Raw genomic sequence first — 21,808 nt, forward strand, 5'->3', positions numbered from 1 at the left:
TCCTCTCCCGAAGCCTGTCTCTGACCCCTCCCCACCATGCCCCATTCCCTCCAGTACCCTGGGTGCAGTCCTGAAGGCAGCCCTGGCCTCCCTCCTATTCACCTGGTGCGTGCCCCAGCCACTCTGGCGACCAGCTCAAGAGTGAGAAACTCCTTCCCTCTTGCGCTCACCCATATGTGACCCCCACATTGTTGGTTCCTCCCTCATTTGATACTATGTAATCATTTCTATAAAAATATAAAATACCATAACTGTTTGCGGTTCCTGAGAGGTAAGTTTTGCAGCCATCTCATCACCATGGTCCCTCCAGCGACTCCACAGGGGAATACTCTGAGGTTTTTCCAGAGCCAGAGAGAACAGCCAGTGAGGTCAACCCTGGGCATTGGCTGTGGTGCCTTCGTTTTCACAGTGGAGGGTTCTCTCCTGCCTTAACATGAGACGTAGCTAATAGTCACCTCTCCCTCTTTGCATTGGCTTCTAGGCAACTCAGATATAAATCTGAAGCCCCTTTCTACAGAGAGTAATTTGACATTAACTGTACCCCCAGCTTCATCTTATTCCCTGCCTCCACCCCATATGGCAGCTCTCCTCTCTGATGTCATCAAGGAATGGTGGTGACAATGACCATGATGTTTGGAGGCTGGAAAAGCAAGGACAAGCAAGGTAGGAAATGCCAGGAGTCTAACCAGAGTACTGATCAGCTCTGAATCACCACTCAAGAGCTGGTTTTGATTAAATTTTTAACCATCCCCATGCCCCTCCAACCTGGGAATCCAAACTTGGGCTCAGAGGCCAAGATAGAAGGAGACTCTCATTTATACCAGACTAGATGAGAAGGAGCCTTGTGCATGGGAAAAACAACTCCTTACTTGAAATTACACTAGAACTGTTGGAGGGTTTGGGAAAGAATAAGTTCCTGGGGTAAACAATTCCCTATTTGGGATTGCCTGCAATAGAGACTTCTTACACTTTAGTGTTTCTTACTCTTTTTCCTCTCTCTCCACTGAGTGACCTCCCTATCTTACTTGGGGCTTCACTGACCATTAATCATTGCTACCATCCAGGTAATCATTTCCTACATTGATGATGGTGGTAATGACAGAATCCATTGTAGTGGGAAATATGGTGATGGGATGGATGGTATACCAGTGATGGAGGTGGGCATACTGATGGCAGAAATGATGGTGACTGGAATAGGGATGAAGGGTATGGGGCTAGGGATAGTGGTAATAGTGATGTGGTTATGAGGGCAGTGGTGGTGATGAGGATTATGTGGTAGATGATACTGATGGTGGTGGTGGTGGTGGTCATGTTGAAGATATATAAGCTCCTGGAGAACAAGAATTTTGTCTCTCTTGTTAATCGTGTCATCAGAGCCTAGTAGTGGTGATGGTGATGGTGGTGGTGACTGCAGCGGATGGAGAAGGGTATCTGTGATTTGGGTGATAAGGGTGCTGGTAGTGGTGGGTAATAGAGTTAGAAGTAGGTAATGGAGATAGAGGTGGTGATTGTGGTAAAATTGATGGTGGTGGCAATGGGTGATGTTACACTACTTTGGGCTTAATTGTACATGGGATGGAGAGGAATGCAGAAGATGCCACCTGGAACGGATGAAAATGTGCTTGTCTCATATTTCCCTCTGACTAATGGCCAAATTCCAATGACCATGCAGATTCTCCTCCCCCATCAGCACATCACCATGGGCAAGACTAGGCTCCTGCCTCGGCTGAGGGCTTAGAAGTTCATCTTGACCACCCTTCAGTCTTGGCTTGGTCTCAGCTCTTATCCTGGCCTTGACTCCTGAGTAGACAATGGGAAAATCTCAGCAGGCCCCAGTGTATGACGATCAGAGACATGACACCCTCCACGTTCCCACTCTGGTCTCTTTTTTCAAGAGTGTCCCCCAAGGACCTCTCTTTACTAACAAAGGCCCCTCCAGTGTCCTGGGTCTTTTGGCCCCTATCAAGCCCCTGATTGAGGAACCTTGCTCAAGCCACTCATTTCTCTGTGCCGCCGTCCTCAGAGGTCTCTTGGCCCTAGAACAGAAAAGACAGTCTTTCTGAGGGAGTGGAGAGAAGGTCAGCGGGGGGCTGGGCAGGTCCTCACCTGTGGAGCCAAGCTGTGAGGGAAGTGAGTGTGCCTCGCAGGTCTCAGGCTCCTGGGGGAGGAGGGCGGGCAGGGGTTCTCTGTAACCCTCTAAAGCTGTCCTCCTTGGCATAGCCCACCCCTGTCACAGGCTTGGTCCTGCCCCCACTCACTCCTCTCTCTACTCCCCGAATCACACCAGTGACCACCACACTGAACCACACATAGTCCTCACACCTCCACACCTTGCCCCCACTGCTCTCTATGTGCCCAACTCCTGTTTCTCCTTCAAAATTCAGTCTTAGAGTCATATTCATCGGAGGGCCTTCCTTCAAGTTTGCAGTCTGACCTGGGAGGCCCTACCTGAGCCTCATGTATCAGTGCACATAGAGCATCGTGTAAAGTGAAAGTTAATTTACAGCCACCTCCTAGAGGGTACACTCTGCCTTGTCTCAGTTCCTGGATGGTGTCCCATGTCTGGCATAGCCTCTGGTACATGTGGGGCTCAGAATTAGTTGAACGAATGAATGATTGAAGGAATTCTAAACAACAATGAATGAATAATCCTTGGCATTCTTTCATTCATTCATAATAATAAAAGAAATTAAAAAATAGAACAAGATATTTTTCATCTACTTGATTATTCTGGGGATTTCTCCTAGAATTAGACGTGAGCAAAGATTAGAGCCAGGATATTGATTTTGGCACTATTTGAAATAGTGAGAAGTTGGAAAGACTCTAATGAAAGCACAATGTGGAGCTGGTTGGATAGATGATAGAACATTCATGCCATGGACCATTACGTAGCCATTAAAAAGAACACGAGGATCCTCCTACATTGCTGGTGGGAAAGTAAAATGGTATAGCCCTTGTGGAAAAGTTTGGTAATTCCTCAACATATTAAACATAGAGTTACCATATGACCCAGCAATTCTACTTCTATATTCTACCTATATACTTAGAATATATACCCAAGAGAAATGAAAACATATGCTCACACAAACACTCGTAAATGAATGTTCATAGCAGCATTATCCATAATAGCCAAAAGGTAGAAGCAACCCAAAGTCCATCAGTTGATGAATGGATAAACAAAATGTTGTCTATCCATACAACAGAATATCATTCGGCCCTAAAAAGGAATGAAGTACTGATAAAAACTAAATATGATGAACCTTGGAAACATGCTGTGTAAAGAAGGCAGTCACAAAGAGCCACATGTGGTGTGATTCCAGTGATATGAAATGTCCAAAATAGGCAAATCTATATAGAGCCAGAAAGTAGATTGCCTAGGGCTAGAGGGGTTGTGGGGAAATGGGAGTGACTGCTACAGGTATGGAGTTTCTTTCTGAGGTGATGGAAATGTTCTAAAATTGATTGTGATGATTGGTTGTACAACTCTATGATATACTAAAAACAAGGAAGATCTGTATTTTAAGACATTGCTGGGTGTAAAAATCATGTTTCCGAATAGTAGGTGTAATATGCTCCTCTATTTATAAGAAATATATATGGAGAGAGTGCTATTATTATAAACATAAAAGAAGGTCTGAGATGGTATACACCAAGTGGTTCACAGGGGTTACCTGTAGATGGTCACATTTGTGGATGGGAGGCTTTCACGTTTTATTTTATATGCTTTTAGCACTTGCCTTTTTACTACAAATATGACCTGCTTTTGACATTTTTGAACAAGAAGGAAGGTAAAAGCACATGGGGGCCCCACTGAAAGCTAGTGAATCAGACCCTAGAGCCCCCTTGCATCACGTCAAAAGAAAGGGGGGCCCAGGAAGTCACGGAGGGAAACAGGAGATGGTTACACAGGTTCTGGAATGTCAGAGCTGTGGTGGAGTGGTCTTCTCGGAGGGAGAGCAGGACATCAAAGCCCGGGCCCTTCTCTCTCTGATCTCAGACAGGGCTGGGAGCCTACCCTGGGACAGAAATTATTTACGTATTGCCTAGGTGAAAGATTCACACATAGTGAACCTAGGGTCCAAAATCCAAAAAGTACAGCGAGTATACTATACTGCAGCCTCCCTCCCCCCAGCTCGCCTCCCAAAGCAACCAGAGGCCTCTAACTCATCTACACAGTTGGACATTACACACACAGTTCTTTTACTGTATACAAAAAGCCACCTCCTTCATTGTAGAGCTTCACAGTACCCCACCATGTCACACGGGTGGCCATGTTCTACTAACAGGCCCCCATTAACGGACATTTAGATGACTTCTGAGCACTTGCTTTTACAGGTCTACAGTCTCTTACCCAAACCATCGAAAATCTTTTAGAATCCAGAATATATTTATATTTAGAAAGGCAATTCAGTGCATATTCCATATATTATGAAACGCCCTAGTAGGATCTAAGGCAGCGCCGTGCAATCAAACACATTAGTATTTCCACTGCAAACATGTATGATAAATGGAGTTAATAAAGACTATAAACAGTCTTGGCAGGTTTTGTTACCAAATGATTGGGAACAAAGTGAGGCACACTCACTTTGGTTTTGTTACCAAATGATTCCCATGCCAATCTAATGGGAAGACTCCCAAGTTTCAGAAACTTTTGGCTTTCGGAATTGCAGGTGAGGCTTTGCAGAGTTCAAAGAATGCTGCCATGAATAACTTGGGACACATATAATTTTGCAAGTTTACAAGTATATCCATAGGATACATTTCTAGGAGTGGAGGCTCTGTTCATTTGTGATTTACATAGGTTTTGTTAGAATAATGACCATTTATCTTCCTTGCCTGTAAGCTGCTGTACTTTATGGTTTTCCAAACACTTGTATATTTGTCTGTTAATTTGGGGGGCAATGAAAATTCTTCCTCCCTCCCTCTCTGCACAAAGCTAGACTTAGAGTCTCTGGGAGCCAGGGGAGCCAAGAGAGCCTGAGCTTTGCTGTCAGAGACAGCAGGACCATCCCCTTCCACCAGTGTAAGCCTGAGCAAATTTCCAGTATCCGTCCTGAGCTTCCATATCCTTTTCTGTAGACAATCTGCCTCCATGACAGTCCCTCCCCACTTTCCCACCAACCTGCTCTCTTCTCTCCTGTCTACCCCCAGCCCCAGGGCCTGGGCTTTGCCCTCTCTCCCAAATGAAAAAGAGTCCAGGCCAACAGAAAGAAAGGTCCACAGGCTTTTTAATGGTGTGATGGCTACTTCCCTTCCGAGACCCGATCGAATCATGACAGGGGCTTCCAGGGGGTGGGGGTGGCGGGTGGACAGGTGCAAGGTGGGCAGAGGCCATGCAGTGACTAGGAGGGGTGGGGGAGGGTGTTACATTCTTTTTGGCATGTAAACATTCTTCAGTGGCTTCCCCAGGGGGAGGGCAAGGGCAACTCTCTGCCCCCTACCCCATGACCACCAGGGCTGGTCCCCGGAGCTGAGAAGACTGAGCAAGCCAGGCCCCTGCGAGGATCTGGGAAGGGGGCAGCCCACGTGTTTGGGGCCCGGCTCCTCGCCTGCACCTTCTTCGTGCACAGTGCGGCTGGGGAGGGGAGGCATGTTTCCGGGTGAGCAGACCTGCATCCGAGCCAGTGACACAGGCTGTGGTGATGAGGAAATGCTGGAGGGGTGTGGTGGTGGTGGTGTGACACTCTTTTATAGAGAAGGCGCTCAGGACTGGGAAGGCTTGGTGGCAGGGAATGGGTGCCCAAGGGGAAGAAGCTGCAGCTGGGGGTGGGGGCACTGGAAGGTGTGGTTTCCTCTGCCCTGGATCCTTCTGAGGGAGAAGAGCAGAGTCAATCCCCTAGCCCCCTCGCACACTCGCCCCTTCCTCTCCTCCCCCCACCTCAGTGACATTCAATGACGCAGAGGCCTGAGGTCAGTTGGGAGCCCTAGGGAGGTCCGGAATCCCAAAGGCAGACAGGGTTTTGTGTCTCTGCCCAGCTCCAGTGCTGGGTGAAGCGAGAGGGTGGGATGGGCCTGGGGCTCTCTCAGGCCGCCCCCTTTTCCCTCCCAACACCAAACCAGGGTGTTGTTGGTCCTGGGGCAGGGGTGAGGCTGGGGGCCCTACATTCACAGTTCGGTTGGTGGCAAGGAGCAGGCCCAGGACCTGGGCACCAGGGGTCATGCCCGGGTCCCCACCTGGCACGAGCTGATTGTCATTCGGAGAAGCTCTAGGTGGGAGGGAGTGGCCCTTCCTCCACCCCCTCTGCTGGATCCAGAGGGCAGCAGAGGCCTTGGGAGGGTCTCGGGTTGACAAAGAGGGCTCTGTCCGGAGAGGTTTCCTGAGTGTTCTGGGAGCTTCTGCGTCAGCATTGGGTGAATCTCGAAGGCCATCCACCCTGGAGTCCTCCCCTGGGCTGGTCTGCAGAGAAACCACCACCTTGGCATAGAAGCAGCTGCCCAAGCTGCCGACTCTCCATCAGGGGCTTCAGCTGGCACCACCAGGCTTCTCTCGGGGCAAATTTCCTCATGGGCATCCTTCTAAGTGATGGTGGCTGGATGCTGCCAGATCACTGCGGCAGGCTGGGACCTTTCTTCCTCTTCCCTTGGTTGTCTTGCCTTGCTGTCTATGACCCAGGGAAGAACAGAGGGGCCAGGCCAGGGGGCAGAGGCTGTGTGTGCTGCGGATGGAGAAGGCCCGCAGGGGACCTGTCCCGGGTAGGCAGGACTGGCCACCCCTTCTGCAGCCCCTTGGCCCGGAAGCAGGCAGCTGAGGCTGATGACGAGTTGGGATGAACTGTGCGGAGCCAGACCCCGGAGGAGGCCCCATATCCATTCATGGAGCAGCAGAGGCCTCACCGCTGCAGGGACTGCTCAGCCGCACGGGTTGGGATTAGGACAAGAGGGGACAGGCTGAAGGGTGAGCTGGAGGCGGAGGGGACTGGGGCTGGACCTATCACACAAGAATACAATCTGGAAGTTAAAAGGGCCTTTCTGCCTTGAGTCCAGGGGCCAGCTCTCTGTCTGTCTGCCTATTTCTGCTCTCTCTCCCACTGGGGGAGATGATGGTCTGATCCAGCCTACTCCCCGCAGGCAGGAGGACAGGGATGGTGACCCAGCTAGAACTGAGTCCCTGAACCTCCAAAGGGCCAGTGCAGAGAAGATGATAACCAGTCATTCTCCACCTCCACTGAATTCAGGAGAGAGAGAAGTTGGCTGAAACTGCAGTAGGCAAGATTGAGGTTAGATGGCAAGAAGGAATTCCTGATGGTGAGGGATCCTGAGCACTAGATCCGGGGACAAAGGGAAGGGGTGAAACCTTTTTTAAAGCCCCCCTCTAACTTCCCATTGGGAAACACTTGCCCAGGAAGGCAGCCCACACACACTTGATGGTTCCCACTGAGGTCCCACACAAACTAAGGGGGAGGGGGTCTTTGCACCCTAGAGGCGCAAGGGAGCACCCTTCCCCCATCACCTGTCCACTGCCTCCTACAGGGGTGTCCAGGATGGTACTGACTTTGGGGCAGGTCAGACCTGCCTCCTCACACCACAGTAGACCAATGGCTCCTAGGTCTCACCTCCCCAACCCCCATCTGGCAGCTGAGAAGAGCCCTTTCCAACCACCACAGCTCCCAGGAGATGTGAGATTAACCCCTAGTGGGAGGCTGGAGCCTCCACTTCTGGAATTTGAGGCTGCCTTTCCGAAAGGGTTGGGGCGTTTAGCTTTGGCTGGATGAGGGTCAGGAGGAGGGAAAGGCGCCGCAGGATGTGTAAGCAGAGTTCCCTGGGGGGGCTTGGAGAGCAGCAGAGGCCTGGTGGTTAGCAGGGCGTCCCCATTCGTGGAGTCCTTGGTGAAGAGTCGCTGAGCCTTCCCCGGGGCGTAGGGTGAGCCTGCCCCACCTGAAGGGCAGCAGGGGGAGGGGCGGAGACAGGGAAGGATGGGGAGGCGGACACTCCCCCCGCGGCGCCGCGTCCCCTTCCGCAGGGCCGGCGGGTGGGCGCGGCGTGTGCTGGCGCGCGTCCTCGCGGGTGCAGGCAGGAAGCTGGGGCCGCGGGTGGCGCGCGTCAGGCGTGTAAGGCTGTGCTGGGAGCTGTTCCAGTGTGGCCGGCTGCAGGTGGGGGGCCGGGGTGAGGGTGAGGGGCCACGGAGCGCCGCGCGCGTCATTATCTGGCCCCAGCCCGACCCTCCGCAACCCCCGCCCGGCCTTTGGTTGCGCGCTGAGTCTGGAGTTTCACTCTGGGTCCTTTCTTGGGGGCCCCCGGGGAGGGGGTGCCTTCAGGCTGGGCCCGGGCCTGCGGGGCGCCCCGGGGTGGGGGGGCCCCCGGCCGGGCCTGGTGCGAGGGGGAGGGGCTCTCTTTGCGGGACAGGGACCGGCTCCGGGGGGAGGCGCTGGGATGGTGCGCGGAGGAGGCGGGGAGGCCGGGACTGCGCGGGGCTGGGGGCCTGGTGCCGGCTTGGGCTCGCCCTGGGCCCGGGCCACGGCCGGGGGGCTGTTTGGGACGGAGGTCAGCAGCAATGGCCGTCCCTGGGGGCTTCTGCAGCTGGACCCTGCGGGAGGTGCGGAGGGCAGAAGGCAAGAGACAAGAGGCGGGCAAAGAAACAAAAAGACATTTTCAGAATCTCCCTGGGCACTGAGCTCCAGAGTCCTGCATCCTCAGAGCTGGATGAAACTGAGGAGACCTTGGCACAGATGGATAAACTGAGGCATGGTGCCCCATCCTCCAGAACGGGACCTCTAAGGGCCACACACTCCCAGGCTGCTACCAAAAGAGCTTGTTCCAGGCTTTGTTTGATGTCTCTGTTTTATCTTTAAAATTCGCATGGATTTTACATTCTACTCTATTATATACCCATGTTTATATTAATATGAATAATGTTTTTTCCCAACTGTTCTGGCCTTTATCCTTTGGCCTCAAATGCCCCATGGCACGCCAGAGGCTGTGTGTGGACCCCACTGGCCCCCATCAACCTCTTCCCAAGCCTGGCCTCCTTGGAACCCCTCCAGACACACTCACTGCAGCCACTCCCTTGAGCCCAGTGAGAGGGCTGGGACCTGAGTGAGAAGAGAGACTTAGTTGGGGAGGTGGTGGACAGGGGGTGTGGCTGAGGGTCCTTCCTGAATTATCAATAGCCCTTGGCTCAGGGAAGCGTCTGCTGGTGGGGGCCTTCTGTAGTCACCCTCTGCCTGCCCTGGGACTAGCAGCAGTTTCTCACCTGCTGGTGATGGCTGTGTCAGATGCTGGGGCCGCGCCTTGGGGTCTGTCAGGGGGCTGCTGGGCTGCGGCAGGCGTGGGCATGCGGATGCTGATGGGACGGGGGATCCGGCTCCGGGTGGCAGCTGCCCGCCCGGCTTTCCTGGGCACCGCGGGCTCAGAGGCAGGCGTGTCCTCCTCAGAGCCTGTGCCTGAGAGCGTCTCAGAGGCACGGCGCTGCTCCTCACTGGAAGAGGATGAGGCCCCAGAGGCCAGGCGCAGCAGCAGGCGGCCCTGCCTCTTCTCCATCACCAGCCGCGCCAGGTCCTGCTGTGGTCGCGCCCTCTTGCCCCACCGCTCTTTGGCCGACAGTGAGCCTGAGGGCTCCGAGCCTGTGTCCTCCTCAGACAGCAGGACAGGGATTCGGCTCCTGGGGCGAGGGCCTGGCCTGGCATGGCGACTGGGGGAGACGGTGGCCAGTTTCTCGGGACCCGGCTCCAGCAGGGACGCCGGGGCTGGCCCATCGGCAAGGGCTGGGCCATTGGGCAGTGAGTCTGTGGTCACCTCCAAGGGGCTGCTCTCGGGGGGGGCGGACAGGACACAGCTCACCAGCCCTGATAGGGCAATGCCGTTCTCCAGGTACACGGAGGCCCCCTCCTCCGCAGCCCTTCCATCAGAGGGCACCTCCAGGCCCAGCTCCCCCCCAGCGCTGAGCTCCTCAGACCGGGAGGCTTGTCCACCAGAAGACATGACATTGAGGTGGGTTTTCTCTGCAATGTGCACAAAGGTCCTCTCGACTTTGGTGAAGGGCGAGGAGGTGACTGCCACTCCCCCTGCCCCTATGGTCACTGCCCCAGCCCCCGGCCCTGTCCCGGTCCCAGGGGGCTTGGGCTCAGACTTGAGGACAGAGGACAGGGTGCCTGGCTCAGACACGTCCAGCTGGCTGCCAGTGGGCTGGGGCCGTTCGTGCTGAGGAGTGAGGGCAGCCAGAGTGCCCAGGTCAGGGTCGGGGGCCAGGTCGGCAGTGACAGGCGACTTCTTCATGTCGCCAGGGGAGACGAGCACCAGCGTTTTGGAGCCCTCCTCAGGCTCCAGGTCCCCGTCAGCCATGGAGGCTCGGCCCCTGGACTCTTTCTGATCATCGGCCAGCAGCGTGGACGGGGCGCCCTCCTGGCTCCGGTCCGTGCTCCTCTCGCTGCCCTCACTGCTGGAGCCACTGTGTGGCCCCAGCACCTCCCCCAGGGCCACTGCCTCCTCCTCCTCCTCTTCTTCCTCCTCTTCTTCCTCATCTTCCTCCTCCTCCTCCTCTTCTTCTTCCTCTTCTTCCTCCTCCTCCTCCTCCTCCTCTTCCTCCTCCTCCTCCTCCTCTTCCTCCTTCCCATTCGTTTGAGGCTGAACAGGAGCCAGCGGGACCTGCGGGGTGGCAAGTAGCATGTGCGAGAAGTCCACCCTCCGGACCCTGTTGAGCAGCCGAGCCCGTTCACGGTAATCGGAGAGATCCTTCTTGTAGTCCTGGTAGGGCAGGCTCAGGGGCACAGCTCGCGGGAGACCATTCACCTCAAACGGGGGCGCCACGGAGAATACCTGCAAGGGGCACACACAGGGACCCACTGAGGTCACCCCCCCCCATCCTGGGCCGGAGAAGGCCTGACTGCACTCCCAGGCTAGGAGGCCCGTGAGACTGTGAGTTCCACTAGAGCACATGCTGGGGCTGTTTTGCTCATCGCTCTGTCCCCAGGGCTTAGAATGGTCCCTGGCACCTAGTAAGTGCTCAATAAATCTCTGATGAATAACTGTGTTCATGCTCCAGGTCCCCTGAGGTCCCAGGCCTTGATCCTGGTGGCTTTTCTGTCTACCAGTCTTCCCTTTACCCCGACTCTTCTGTATCCTATGTGTATCCTGAAACCCAGAGGCAACTGCAAGCCATCATAGCCACCATGTAGGAAACCAGGTCCAGAGAGAGGCAGCAAGTGTCTGGGTCAGCCCTTACTGCCTCCTCACAGGGCACAGTTCCTCTGCAGCCAGGGAGCTGGCCACCAGGGCCACCAGAACCTGTCAGACAAGGGCAAAGTTCAGGCTGTCCTCCACCCCTTGAAGTGAAGGCTGGGCCCCTGGAGCTCCAGCCCCCTTCCCACCTGCCTGTCAGCCAGGAATTTTCCAGTCCTCTGTAGGTATGTTTTGAGTCCACACTTCCTCCAAAAACTCACAGCCAGCCTATGAAAGGCAGTTTCTTTTCACTTGATTAAGTTTTACCCTTTGAAGCTTTGTGCAGAGTTCTTGGCAATGTGATGGCATGTCCTTGGTTTTCTAGATTCTTGCCACATCTGCCCTTAGCCCCCTTCCTTCCAGACTCAAAAGGCCTGACCATCTCACCAGGACCTCAGCTGCTGTGTCTTCTCTGGCTCTGCCCTTGTCAATCACACACATCCCCAGGCACCCACAATGCACCAGGCCCCATTAGGGCTGACATGGCTTTGTTCCTGGTGGGATGGTACTGATGGTATCCAGCACTTTGTTAGCCTTTTGAACACACAGGGCCTCTGTTTTCCTAAACACAACCCATGCAGACCAGAAGCCCTGGAGGGGCTCCAACACCTTCAGGTGCCATCCAGACTCTCAGGGAGTCCTGCCAGGCATTCCTCTTGAACATCTGTGTCTGCTGCCCTATGCCCCTGGGCACAGCCCTGTCCTGCCTCGTGGTTCCCCAGCCATCAGCCTTTTTCCATTCTGCATTGCCCATCCGTTCTTTTTACGGCTGCCCAAGTGATCTTCCTGAAACTTAAATCTGATCCCATTTCTGTCTGCTTCAAACCTGCAGAAACCTATGGTGGGTCCCACAGTCCTCAGGAGACAGTTTCAGTCTTTGGCTTGGCACATGAGCATCCCCACCCCCCCACTTGTCCCCACCCCACCGCATGATCTGACTCCTACCTTGTGCTCCAACCTCACTTTGAGCAGCACCCTCTGGTCCCCCACTTACGTTCCAGCAGTTCTCTAAATGCCTCATGCATCTCACATTTCTGGGTCTTTCCCTAGGCAGTTTCCTTTGCCCAGGGGGTCCTCTCACTCTCTCTATTGACATGACAAATTCCTATTCTTCCTCCAGGACCCAGCTAAAACAGCTCATTTCCCCAAAAGCTTCTTGTCCACCCACCAAGCCGACTTCATCACTCTACTTGTTTTCCCACATCCTTCCATTACAGAACCTTCCACCCTCTATTTCACAAGCACGTGTTTACATGGCTCTCTTTCTTGATAAACACTGAGCCTCTTAAGGGTTTTTCATTCATTCATTCAAGAAGTCCTTGAATGTCTATTGCCTTGGCCGCTGTGTTAGAAGCTGTGAATTTGTGGATCAGCAAGACAGATCTGGTCCTTGTTTTCATGGAGTGTGAAATCTTTAGATTAGGAAATTAAATGGGGATAATGCATCCTCCACAAAGGCTGTGACCATAAATGAGGTCATGTTAGCCATGAGGCTGACTTATAGCGGTTGACTGATAAATGTTAGCTCCCTCCCCACCCTGCCCCCCACCTCCTACCCCCACCCTGCTCACTCTGGTTTGAAGATCATTGATTCCTTCCTCAACCCCAGAAACTCCTGGATGCCACACCTGTGGGCGGGGGGTGGGGAAAGAAGGGGCTCTCCCAGCTGAGGTCTCTGTGCAGTCAGCCCAAAGGCTGGTGGAGGGGAAGGAATCCCCAAGGCCAAGATTTGCTCAAGGCTGTGATTTCTCCCATCCTTAACTGCCATAATCTTCCTCACAGTCAGACCATCAGTGAGGCCTTGATGGAGTGGGGAGGAGCGATGCAAGACAAAATAGCATCAGACACTGGACAGGACCCCAGCACACTCGGGGGTGTGTTCTGATTATGTTTTTATCCTGTCTGGCTCAGAGCTCACCCACCCAGCACTAGATACATCCTACCCAGCAGGGATGTCCTTCAGCCCCACCAAGCCGTTCTTTCTCAGCAGAACTTCTGCCTATGTTCCCTGTCCCGTCTCTGACACTTCGGACATCCCTGTTAGAACCACCTTTTCCCTTGCCATCCGGCCAGTTTTTGGATCTCTCAGGAAAAGCCCCATCCATAGGATAGCTCCTCTGCTCACAGTGCCCACATTAGATGATCATAGCTGGAACCCTCTCTCCTTTCATCTCAAAGCCCTCCCCTTCCATTACATGAGGGATGAGAGCTGGAAATCAGGCATCGCTGACAATATCAGACTGGGAAACTGAGGCTTGGAGAGAAGCATCAACATGCCCAAGTCACAAAGCACACCACCCAGGGTAGCCCAGAGCTCAGAATTCTTTCCACTGCCTCACCGGCCTCCCATCCTCCCTCGTGGAGAAACTCAGGACCTTCTGCCCTTTAGCAGAGCTGTGAACCTCAGAGTAGGGACAGGTTTGCCCTAAGGATCACTGCCAAGCCCACCCTGGCCTGGGCATGCTGGGTTTTCTATTTCAAAGCCCCTCCCCATCTGGCTCCATGTTGGGGAGGGCCAGGGCTGGGCTCAAGTTCCTCCTTCCTCAGAGAGCGGGAAGTCCTCCCACACCCTTTCTGGCCTCTCCTGGATGCCTGTGCCCAATGCCCATGTGATCCTGTGCTCATTCAGTCAGCCAACGGTCACTGGATAGCCCCTGTGTGATTGGCCCTATAGGCCTGAGGACACCATGGGAGGGGGACAGCAGTGACACTCTCCCAGTCTATCTCAGAGGGAAGAAACAGTGCTGGGTGTCACCAAGCGGAAGTCGGGGTCTGGGGAAGCTCACACCTTCCTGCTCCCTTCCCAGGGCAGTGGCCCTTTATGATTCCAGTCTGCTTATCGTGGTACTCCAGCATGCTTGGCACAACGTGACTTGGGGGTGCTTTTTAAAAAAACAGAGCCCTGAGTCCTACTCCCTAGATTCTGTAGGTCAGAGTTGAGGCCCGGAAACCTGTTTCAAAGCTCCCTGGTGAACCGATGGAGTTTGGCCAAAGGCAGATGTGGTGAGGGTGAATAGTGTGGGAGGAGGAGAGGCAGGCCTTTGGAGCTGAGACAGAGAGAATGAAAGCCTCAGCCCTGCCCCTGCCTCCGCTGAGCCCAGAGCAGCAGCATGTGGCCTCACCAGCTTCAGAACTCAGCCCAAGCCCGTGTTTACTCCAGTCAGCCGGAGAAGTGAACAGAGGTAGACGGACCAGACTCCCAACTGCCCCTGCCACCAACAAAACTGGGCTCTCCTCAGCCTTGACTTCTCTGCTACTGACGCTGGAGACAGGTTACTCCACATACCCCCATCCCCACACAGTGTGCATTGAGCAACTCTCCTGCCTGGACCCTAGCCAGTCCCAGACATTGTGCACTGCACATCAGCCCACAGTCCCAAGGTCAAAGAAGGGGGGCTGCCGATGGACAAGAGGAGTGTGAACTCTGACACCCCGCCCCTCCCTCACTGCAGGGCGGGGAGGGCTTTGTGCCTCTCACAGCAGTGCCCCATCTCCTCCCTCAGCAGCTGCGCAGCGCATACCTCCCATCTCCCCTCCTCCCCAGGGGACCCCCCCCCACCGCCAATTGCCATAATTTCCCAGACTGAAAACTGGAGATGAGAAGTCAACAGGGTAGCTTCCTCCGCCCACCTCTGCCTTTCCCAGATTCTTCATCTGTCTGTCCGGGTCTCTATTCTCAAACCACATCTGCCAAGCCAAGAGCCCTCCCTCTGCTCCTCCACGCCACAGCCAGGGCTGCCACCCACCCCGGGCACACTGGCCTGTGGCAGTCATCTGGGTGGAAGGGGTAAGATGACCTGGGAAGGCAGCTGCCTACCCTAGGTCTCTACAGATCCTCACATACTTGACCCCCAGATCTCAGTGTCCCCAACCCCTCCCTGGCTGCCCCAGGGCAAGGATCTGACAGCCTGGGGACATTCTAAATGCTCTGCGGGTCAAGAAATGCAGCTGTAACTTGCCCTTCTTCTATCCACACACTTGCTTTAGGCCCCGAGAAAAGCATCTTCCTCTTTTGGTGCTGTGGCTGCAGGCTTGCAGGGGTGGGGTGGGGGACAGAGAGAGGGTGAGCCCCTCTCCACTTTCACCCTCTCTCTGCAGTCTCCAAAGTCTCTGCGATCCTCTCCTTCCTTGTGTCCCACCCCTCTCCTTGTCCTAGTTCTCCCTCAACCCACATTCTATCCCTGCATTCCCTTGGCTCTGCACAATCCACTCTCTCACTGATCCCCCTCAACAGACCATTCTCCCCCAAGCCAGGGCTACTTCAGACCCCCCATTAAAGCAGGGGACGGGGGAAGGCTCCCGTGCCCTTCCCTCCCACAGGGCTCTCTGGCATTCTGGCTTCCCACCCCCAGCACACACTTGGCCTCAATTGTCTGATCCATAGAAAACTGATCACTACGCCCACCTTCCTACTCCGCACCCCGCCTCCAGCAAGTTGGCGATTTGGAGTCGGCCCCAAAGCCCAGAGTCCACCCCCAAAGCCCTCCTGCGGATGAAAGGAGACAGCCAGCCGCCTCCTGAGGGTTGCTCAAGTCCAACTAGGCTGAAACCTCCGGTCCCTTCCCGATCTAGCCCGTCTTAGCGGAGGTAAGAGGAGTGGGACTGGATCCATTGATCTGGAGTTTGCCCCCCACCCCATCCCTGAGTCAGCAGAAGACCAGACCCTGCCCTCTGCCCAGCCCGGCGACCCCAGAATTGGTTCTGCATCGAATGGTGGGTTGGGAAGGAGGAGGGTGAAAGAAAGCAGGCGCAGTGCAGGTTCCTGGAAGGCGTCTTTAATCAGGATTTGGTAGTACACAAGCTCTCCGGATTGTCTGCATTAACATACAGGGACTTTAAAAGGCACAAGATCCCTCGCACAGCGACGCCTGACGGCGGGGCGCCCCCCACCCCCGCCCGTGCGTGGCCGTGTGCGCGGGGGTGCGTGGCCGTGTCCCACCCCCCTCCCCGGCGGCGCCGCGCGTGTGCGTGTCAGTTTCAAGTGTTGGATTTGTACAGTACTCGCAGTCTAGGGGCAGGGTCTCAGTGCATGCTCTTCTACCCGGGCCCGGGACCCACCCCCGCCCCCCGACGCCGCTTTGTACACTGAGGACGCACCCCGGAGAGAGAGAGAGAGAAAGAAAAAAAAAAAGCGTCCCATCTTCCTGTGTGTGTGTGTGGTTTCGAGTTTTTCGCGCATGCTTATGCTGGCCGGGGTCGGGAAATAGTGCAAGCTTATAATACAGTATTATTGCAGTACAAAATGCGGGGGGGGGTGTGTGTGTGTGATGGGATGGGGAAGCCCAGGAATAAACAGGCTGGGATTCGGGACCTCCGGGAGGGAGGTCCTCTCACCAATCCCCTTCCTATCCCTCGCTCCCCTCCCCATCTCGATCAGGAAGTGTCTCCCAATAATGCGAGGGGGCTCCTTGGGTCCCTGGAGGGAAAGGGCTCAGGTGGGCCCCAGGGCTGAGCTTCCCCCATTCCACCAGTCTCACCTCTTAGGGGGCAGGGGCCAGCCCTCTCCTCGCTCAGTACTGTCAGACACATGGGCCCCGAACCCCGCCTCTTCACCCTCGGAAGCCCCTCCAAGTGTGGGGCAGGGGTCGACGGAGCAAGTGCAAAGGAAGCAGATGTTGGTCCCTGAGTTTTATTTTCGGGGGTGGGAAGAGAGAAGAGCTGGAAGTGGGGGCATGTTTGGGGACCCCCAGGGCCCTCAGTGGTGTAAGTGGGGTGGGGCAGGAGACACGGACGCAGGGGCTTGGGCCAAAAGGGGGTGTTGGGTGGCTCTGAGAGACCTAGGCTCAAAGCTTGGGTCCCCCTCAACTCTGGGCTCTTTGGCATCCAATTGCAAGGCCAGTTATTTAGCGGGGGGAGGGGGCAGCTCTGTAGGCGGTGAGGTAACTGGAATCAGGGGTGGGCGACAGGGGCTCTTCGAGCCCGGAGAATTGGCCAGCTTCCCCTCCCAGCCCTCGTCAGCATCCTGCCCTGAAGCCCTGAGGGGCGAGCTACCACTCCAGCCCCGCCCCGCCCCGGGCCAGGGACCCTGCGACCGAGAGCCTGCGGAGGGGAAGCTAACACAAGCACAGCGCGGCGCGGGGGCGGCGGGCGGCTGGGGGCGATAACCCGGGGGAGGACTTTAGCAGCAGGCAGCTCGGCGGGAGCGGGGCGCAGAGGCTGACACCCCCTCGGGCGCACACGTCGGGGCGCCCGGGAGGGCAGCTCTGGCGGCGTGAGGGGCGGGTCTCGAGCCCGGGGCTCGGAGGCCTGGCGGTACCCTGATCACGCCGCTTAGCAGCTAGTTAAAAAGACTGAACGTACATTCGTGGTGCGACGGCCGCGGGGGCGGGTCCAGGGGTCGCGGACAAAGGGGAATGTGGTAGATGGGGGTCCCGATACAGTGATAAACCTGTGAGAGGGGCCCGGAAACACGATCCTCGTGCTCTCCTGGGTGGGGGGCCGCTAGTTTGCTGTCCGGAGAGTGCATGAAGTGTGCCTGCAGCTATGGGTGTGTGTGTGTGTGTGTGTGTGTGTGTGTGTGTGTGTGTGAGGGGGGGGAGGGGTGGGCTGTTAGTCGTGGCAAGGTGAACCCCAAGCCCCCCCACCCTCAGAGCCTGTGCAGGTAGAAGGGAGGGTATGTGGTGGGACGCACGGCGGAACCAAGTGGAAGCGGAGGTCTAGGAAGGTTCCCATAGTCCTTTGGGCTTCATTGCCCCTCTTCCCCCACTGCTTCTTAACTACTCACTTGGGGGGCTGGGGCCATTCAAGCCCAGGGGCTCCCTAAGCTGGGAAGCCCACTGGGTGGTGTGAGAAACCATTTGGGATATTTGAGGGATGTGGTCCTCAGACTGGGAGCCTCTCCCTTAGGGAGAAGGATGCTTTAAAATTTTCAGAGGCTGACCCCACCAGTCCTAGGGGGCACCTCTGTCCCTAATGGGAATAATGCAAACTTTGGGGACGTGCCCCCCAACTTAAGAAGAGTGATTTGCCACACTCCTTGTTACCAAGGACTGCCCATGGGGGTGGGCTGATTCCTGCCCTATGGGCTGGAATCTCAGTGGAGTTTGGGGTGGTGTGGGGTGGTGTTCGGGCCCTCCTTAGAGGTCTATTCTTCCATCCTCAGGTACCAAATCAACCGAAGGACAGCAGGAGATACAGCATTATGCTCCCACAGCCAGGGGCCTCCATATCCTCCCTAAGCATGGTCCCCTCCCCTGGCCACCCAATATAGACACATTGCCACAGCTCTTTCTGCACACCCCAGTAGCCCAGGCCCCCGCAACCACTGCCTGGGCAGACAGCACCACCCCTCCCTAGAAAAGGAGATCTAAGCAGGGCAGAGGAGAGAAATAGCAAAGGAGGGTCCTGGGCCCCTCCACAGAGAGGAACCCTGGCTTTTCCTGGGATTGGAGGGGCCTGCCCCTCTTGGCTGGGGGAGCAAGGGTTAAGGTACCAGCATGGCTCAGAGTTTCCACTATTCCCCCATGTGCTGGGCAGGGCTATTCCCCTTTTCCCCACAACTGGAAACGCAAAGGAGATTGCTGGGTTCAGGATGCTAGCGGCAGGGGTGAGTGTTGAATGGTTATTGCTGTGACCCAAGCTGCCTTAAGTGGGTGGGGGGGTGTCTATTCATTACTGAGAATTTACTAGAGCATTTTTCACTGACTCAGGTTCCTGCCCCACAGAGAAAATACTGGTCCTCTGAGGAGGACCCCACTTGCCATGAACAAACCCACCGGCCCACACACACACTTAGGCACACACACCATGAGCTCACTGACATGGACACACAGCACCCAGCACACAGCCCCACTGGCCACGAACTGCCTTCTCTTAAGAAGCCCACCCAGTTTGAGTTCCTGTGGCAGAACACTGCCCCCATTTGAGTGCTACAGCCTTGGATAGATTTGGGGGGGTGAGTGAGTCCTCAGGCTCAGAGAGGTTCAAACTGAGTTCAGGGTCTCTGCCTGTAAACCGGTTTTGTTTAGCTCACACAGTGATTTTTCTTTAAAAAGTTGTTGCTTTTAAAAAATTAGATGCCACTAATTAAAAATTGTGAGATTTCACTTAAAAATTGGAAGATACTGGCAACAATTGGCTGAGCTGAGGACTGGTGGTGGTCCTTCTGTTTACCACAATCCCCACAAGTGCCCTCTCCCTGACACTGCTTGGCTCCTGTTGACATGTGAGTTGGTGACATATCACATCTCCATGGTCAGTGGTCACCAATGCCAGTACCTGCCCTGCCTGTGAGCCTGACCCCAAGGATTCCACCAATACCACTGAGGACAGGGTTTTGAGCACCTGCTTTCTCACCGAAACTCTTACTCCACCCATCTAATCCCCAGAGCTGCTATGGGATGCTTGGGGCCATGTGGGATTGAGAGGTTGGGGTCTCTGGAGAGACAGGGTCCAGCCATTTCAACCAACCCCAGTACTCTGGAGTGACCCCCACCTGGACTCTGGGATGGAGAAGGAAAGAGAGTCTGACTCATAGACAACTTCCTTCTTCCTAGATAGAGCGAGGAGGGGCCAACCAGAAAGGACAGTAAATAGTAAATAGACCAATACACAGACTAAAATGCTTTAAAACTCCCGTCAAACAAGACCTCAGTTATTCGGCATTGGTGGGGTTTTTAATATGCTTTTGTAAATTAGATATTCTGATTAATCCATTTAATGCAGATAATCCTGGGATCTACTTCCGAGGCTATTGTGAGGATTAAACAAGTTATTTTTGTAAAGTGCTTAGATCACTGCCTGGCACATAATAAGCTCTGTGTGCCAGTGACTGTTAAATAAAATAAATTAATTAATAATTGGAAGCCACCACTACATGCAGGGTGTGACTTTAAAGTATGAAAATATCGTTTTCCAATACAACAAAGAGTACTGCTTCTTTTCAAAGCCGACCTTGGGGAGGCTATGTGCTTTCCCCAAGCAGGGTATCATTTCTTGAAACACACTGACCTCTTCTTTGGGAAACCCAAAGGAGCCTGACAACACTGCAGGTCCCTACCCAGCCTGGGACCTAGAGACAGGCACCCCAACTCCAAACCACGCAGGGCTCGGCTGAGCTTCACATGAACTTGCTCCAACACACGTGGCTTCAAATGGCCTTAGATGTTCCAAAAGTCAGAACTACCCTCAAAAGGTAATCATTCCTAGATGGAGAGGGTGCTCTTGGCCCAGATATCCTCAAAAAGAAACAGATTTTGGAGAAAGAAGAGTGGTGGGTGCAGGCTTAGCTCACATGGATGAGCCATCTAGGAGAACAGTCTGGCTCAGGGCACTGCCCACCCACTACGGCATCCCTAGGCTGGGGCAGGGGCCCTGAGATAATCTCAATATTATCAAGATCACTTCCTGTTAGTTCAGAGCTTTATGGCTTATAAGACTGTATCTCCTCCACTACGGAGGACACGTAAAAGGATGTCCCCCAAAGGACAAAATGTTTTGAATCAAGATCTTACTTTAAAGGACACACCCTCTCCCACAGTTATCAGTTCTGGTGTGTGTGTGCGTGTGTGCGTGTGCATGTGTGTGTGTGTGTGTGTGTGTTTGAAAATTCAGCCACTTTGGGGTTGCTAAACAGGATTCCCCACCTCCAAAAGCTTTGGAAACAGAAATATGTGTCTAATGCTAAAACGAGGCTGAAGCTAGTGCCATCATCTCTGATATATCACAAGGCACTTTGGGATCTTAGAGTACCTCAGGGTGCTGGTCACTGAGTGGGAGCTGTGCTCAGGGTCGGGTAGTGGAGCCCTCTGGAAGGAAATGCCGGATAACAGAGTGCTTGGTTTCATCTAGTCCCAGATAACAGGGGCCCTGACCCCACTGCTGCTGACTTTTAGAGTGGCTGGTGGACAGACTCCTCTTCATTTCAGCCCCTGTCACTAGCTGGAGAGGATGGAAAGAGGGCCAGAGGGTAGCAGGGAGAGAAGGGGGCAGTGCCAGAAGACGGGGAGTAGGCCTACTGTCCATCCCACCCCCTCAGCTTTGTGCTTTGTGTTTTCCCTCTTTTCTTGAGGGTCAACCCTGACCCTCCTCTACCTTCTGCCACCGCAGGATGCAGAGCCACACAACACATCCCGGAGGGCAACAGAGGCTTGGACTTGGGGAGGTTCAAAAATGAGCAGTCAGGATGGGGGTGGGCCCGAGTCTGGCTTTCATTCCTAGATGGAGAGGGTGCTCTTGGCTCAGATATCCTCAAAACGAAACAGATTTTGGAGAAAGGAGAGTGGTGGGTGCAGGCTTAGCTCACATGGATGAGCCATCCACGAGAACAGTCTGGCTCAGGGCACTGCCCACCCACTACGGCATCCCTAGGCTGGGGCAGGGGCCCTGAGGCCTCTACCGCAACCAGAGACAGGAGTTGAAGGGAGATGAGCTGGGAGGGAAGCAGACATCAAGAGAGGAAGGAGGGAGAAAGAGGAGCCAGGATGATAGTAGGTACATAGGAAACTACAAAGGACTGCACAGACATGTTTCTGACTCCCTAACACACACGCACACTCATACACACCCACACACACAGGACTGCAGCACCGTGCAACTTCAGTGGACGCCATTCACATTAGGGTCTATGTAAATGGCAGCGCACAGCCTGAGCATCTATCCGTGACACCCCTGCCACATGCACAAATGCTCATACATAAGCACACTCGTACTCATA

At 54.7% G+C, this 21,808-nt stretch overlaps 1 protein-coding gene across 1 annotated transcript in view; it reads right to left on the minus strand.

Moving 5' to 3' along the window:
• Window positions 1-5,247: 5,247 nt before the first annotated feature.
• TTBK1 (tau tubulin kinase 1) overlaps window positions 5,248-21,808 on the minus strand; it is a 38,322-nt gene continuing 21,761 nt past the window's right edge. Inside the window, exons 14-15 of the mRNA XM_089918697.1 lie at window positions 9,191-10,752; window positions 5,248-8,524 (exon numbers count right to left, since the gene is read on the minus strand). Of these exons, the coding sequence (XP_089774823.1) occupies window positions 8,140-8,524; window positions 9,191-10,752 (1,947 nt within the window). The 3' untranslated portion in view covers window positions 5,248-8,139. The remainder of the gene's footprint in view (window positions 8,525-9,190; window positions 10,753-21,808) is intronic.

Source organism: Delphinapterus leucas, chromosome 10 (genome assembly GCF_059928025.1).
Source record: "Delphinapterus leucas isolate spDelLeu-1000000601 "Yukka" chromosome 10, BTC_Dleu_Yukka2, whole genome shotgun sequence".
Taxonomy (NCBI): Eukaryota; Metazoa; Chordata; class Mammalia; order Artiodactyla; family Monodontidae; genus Delphinapterus; species Delphinapterus leucas.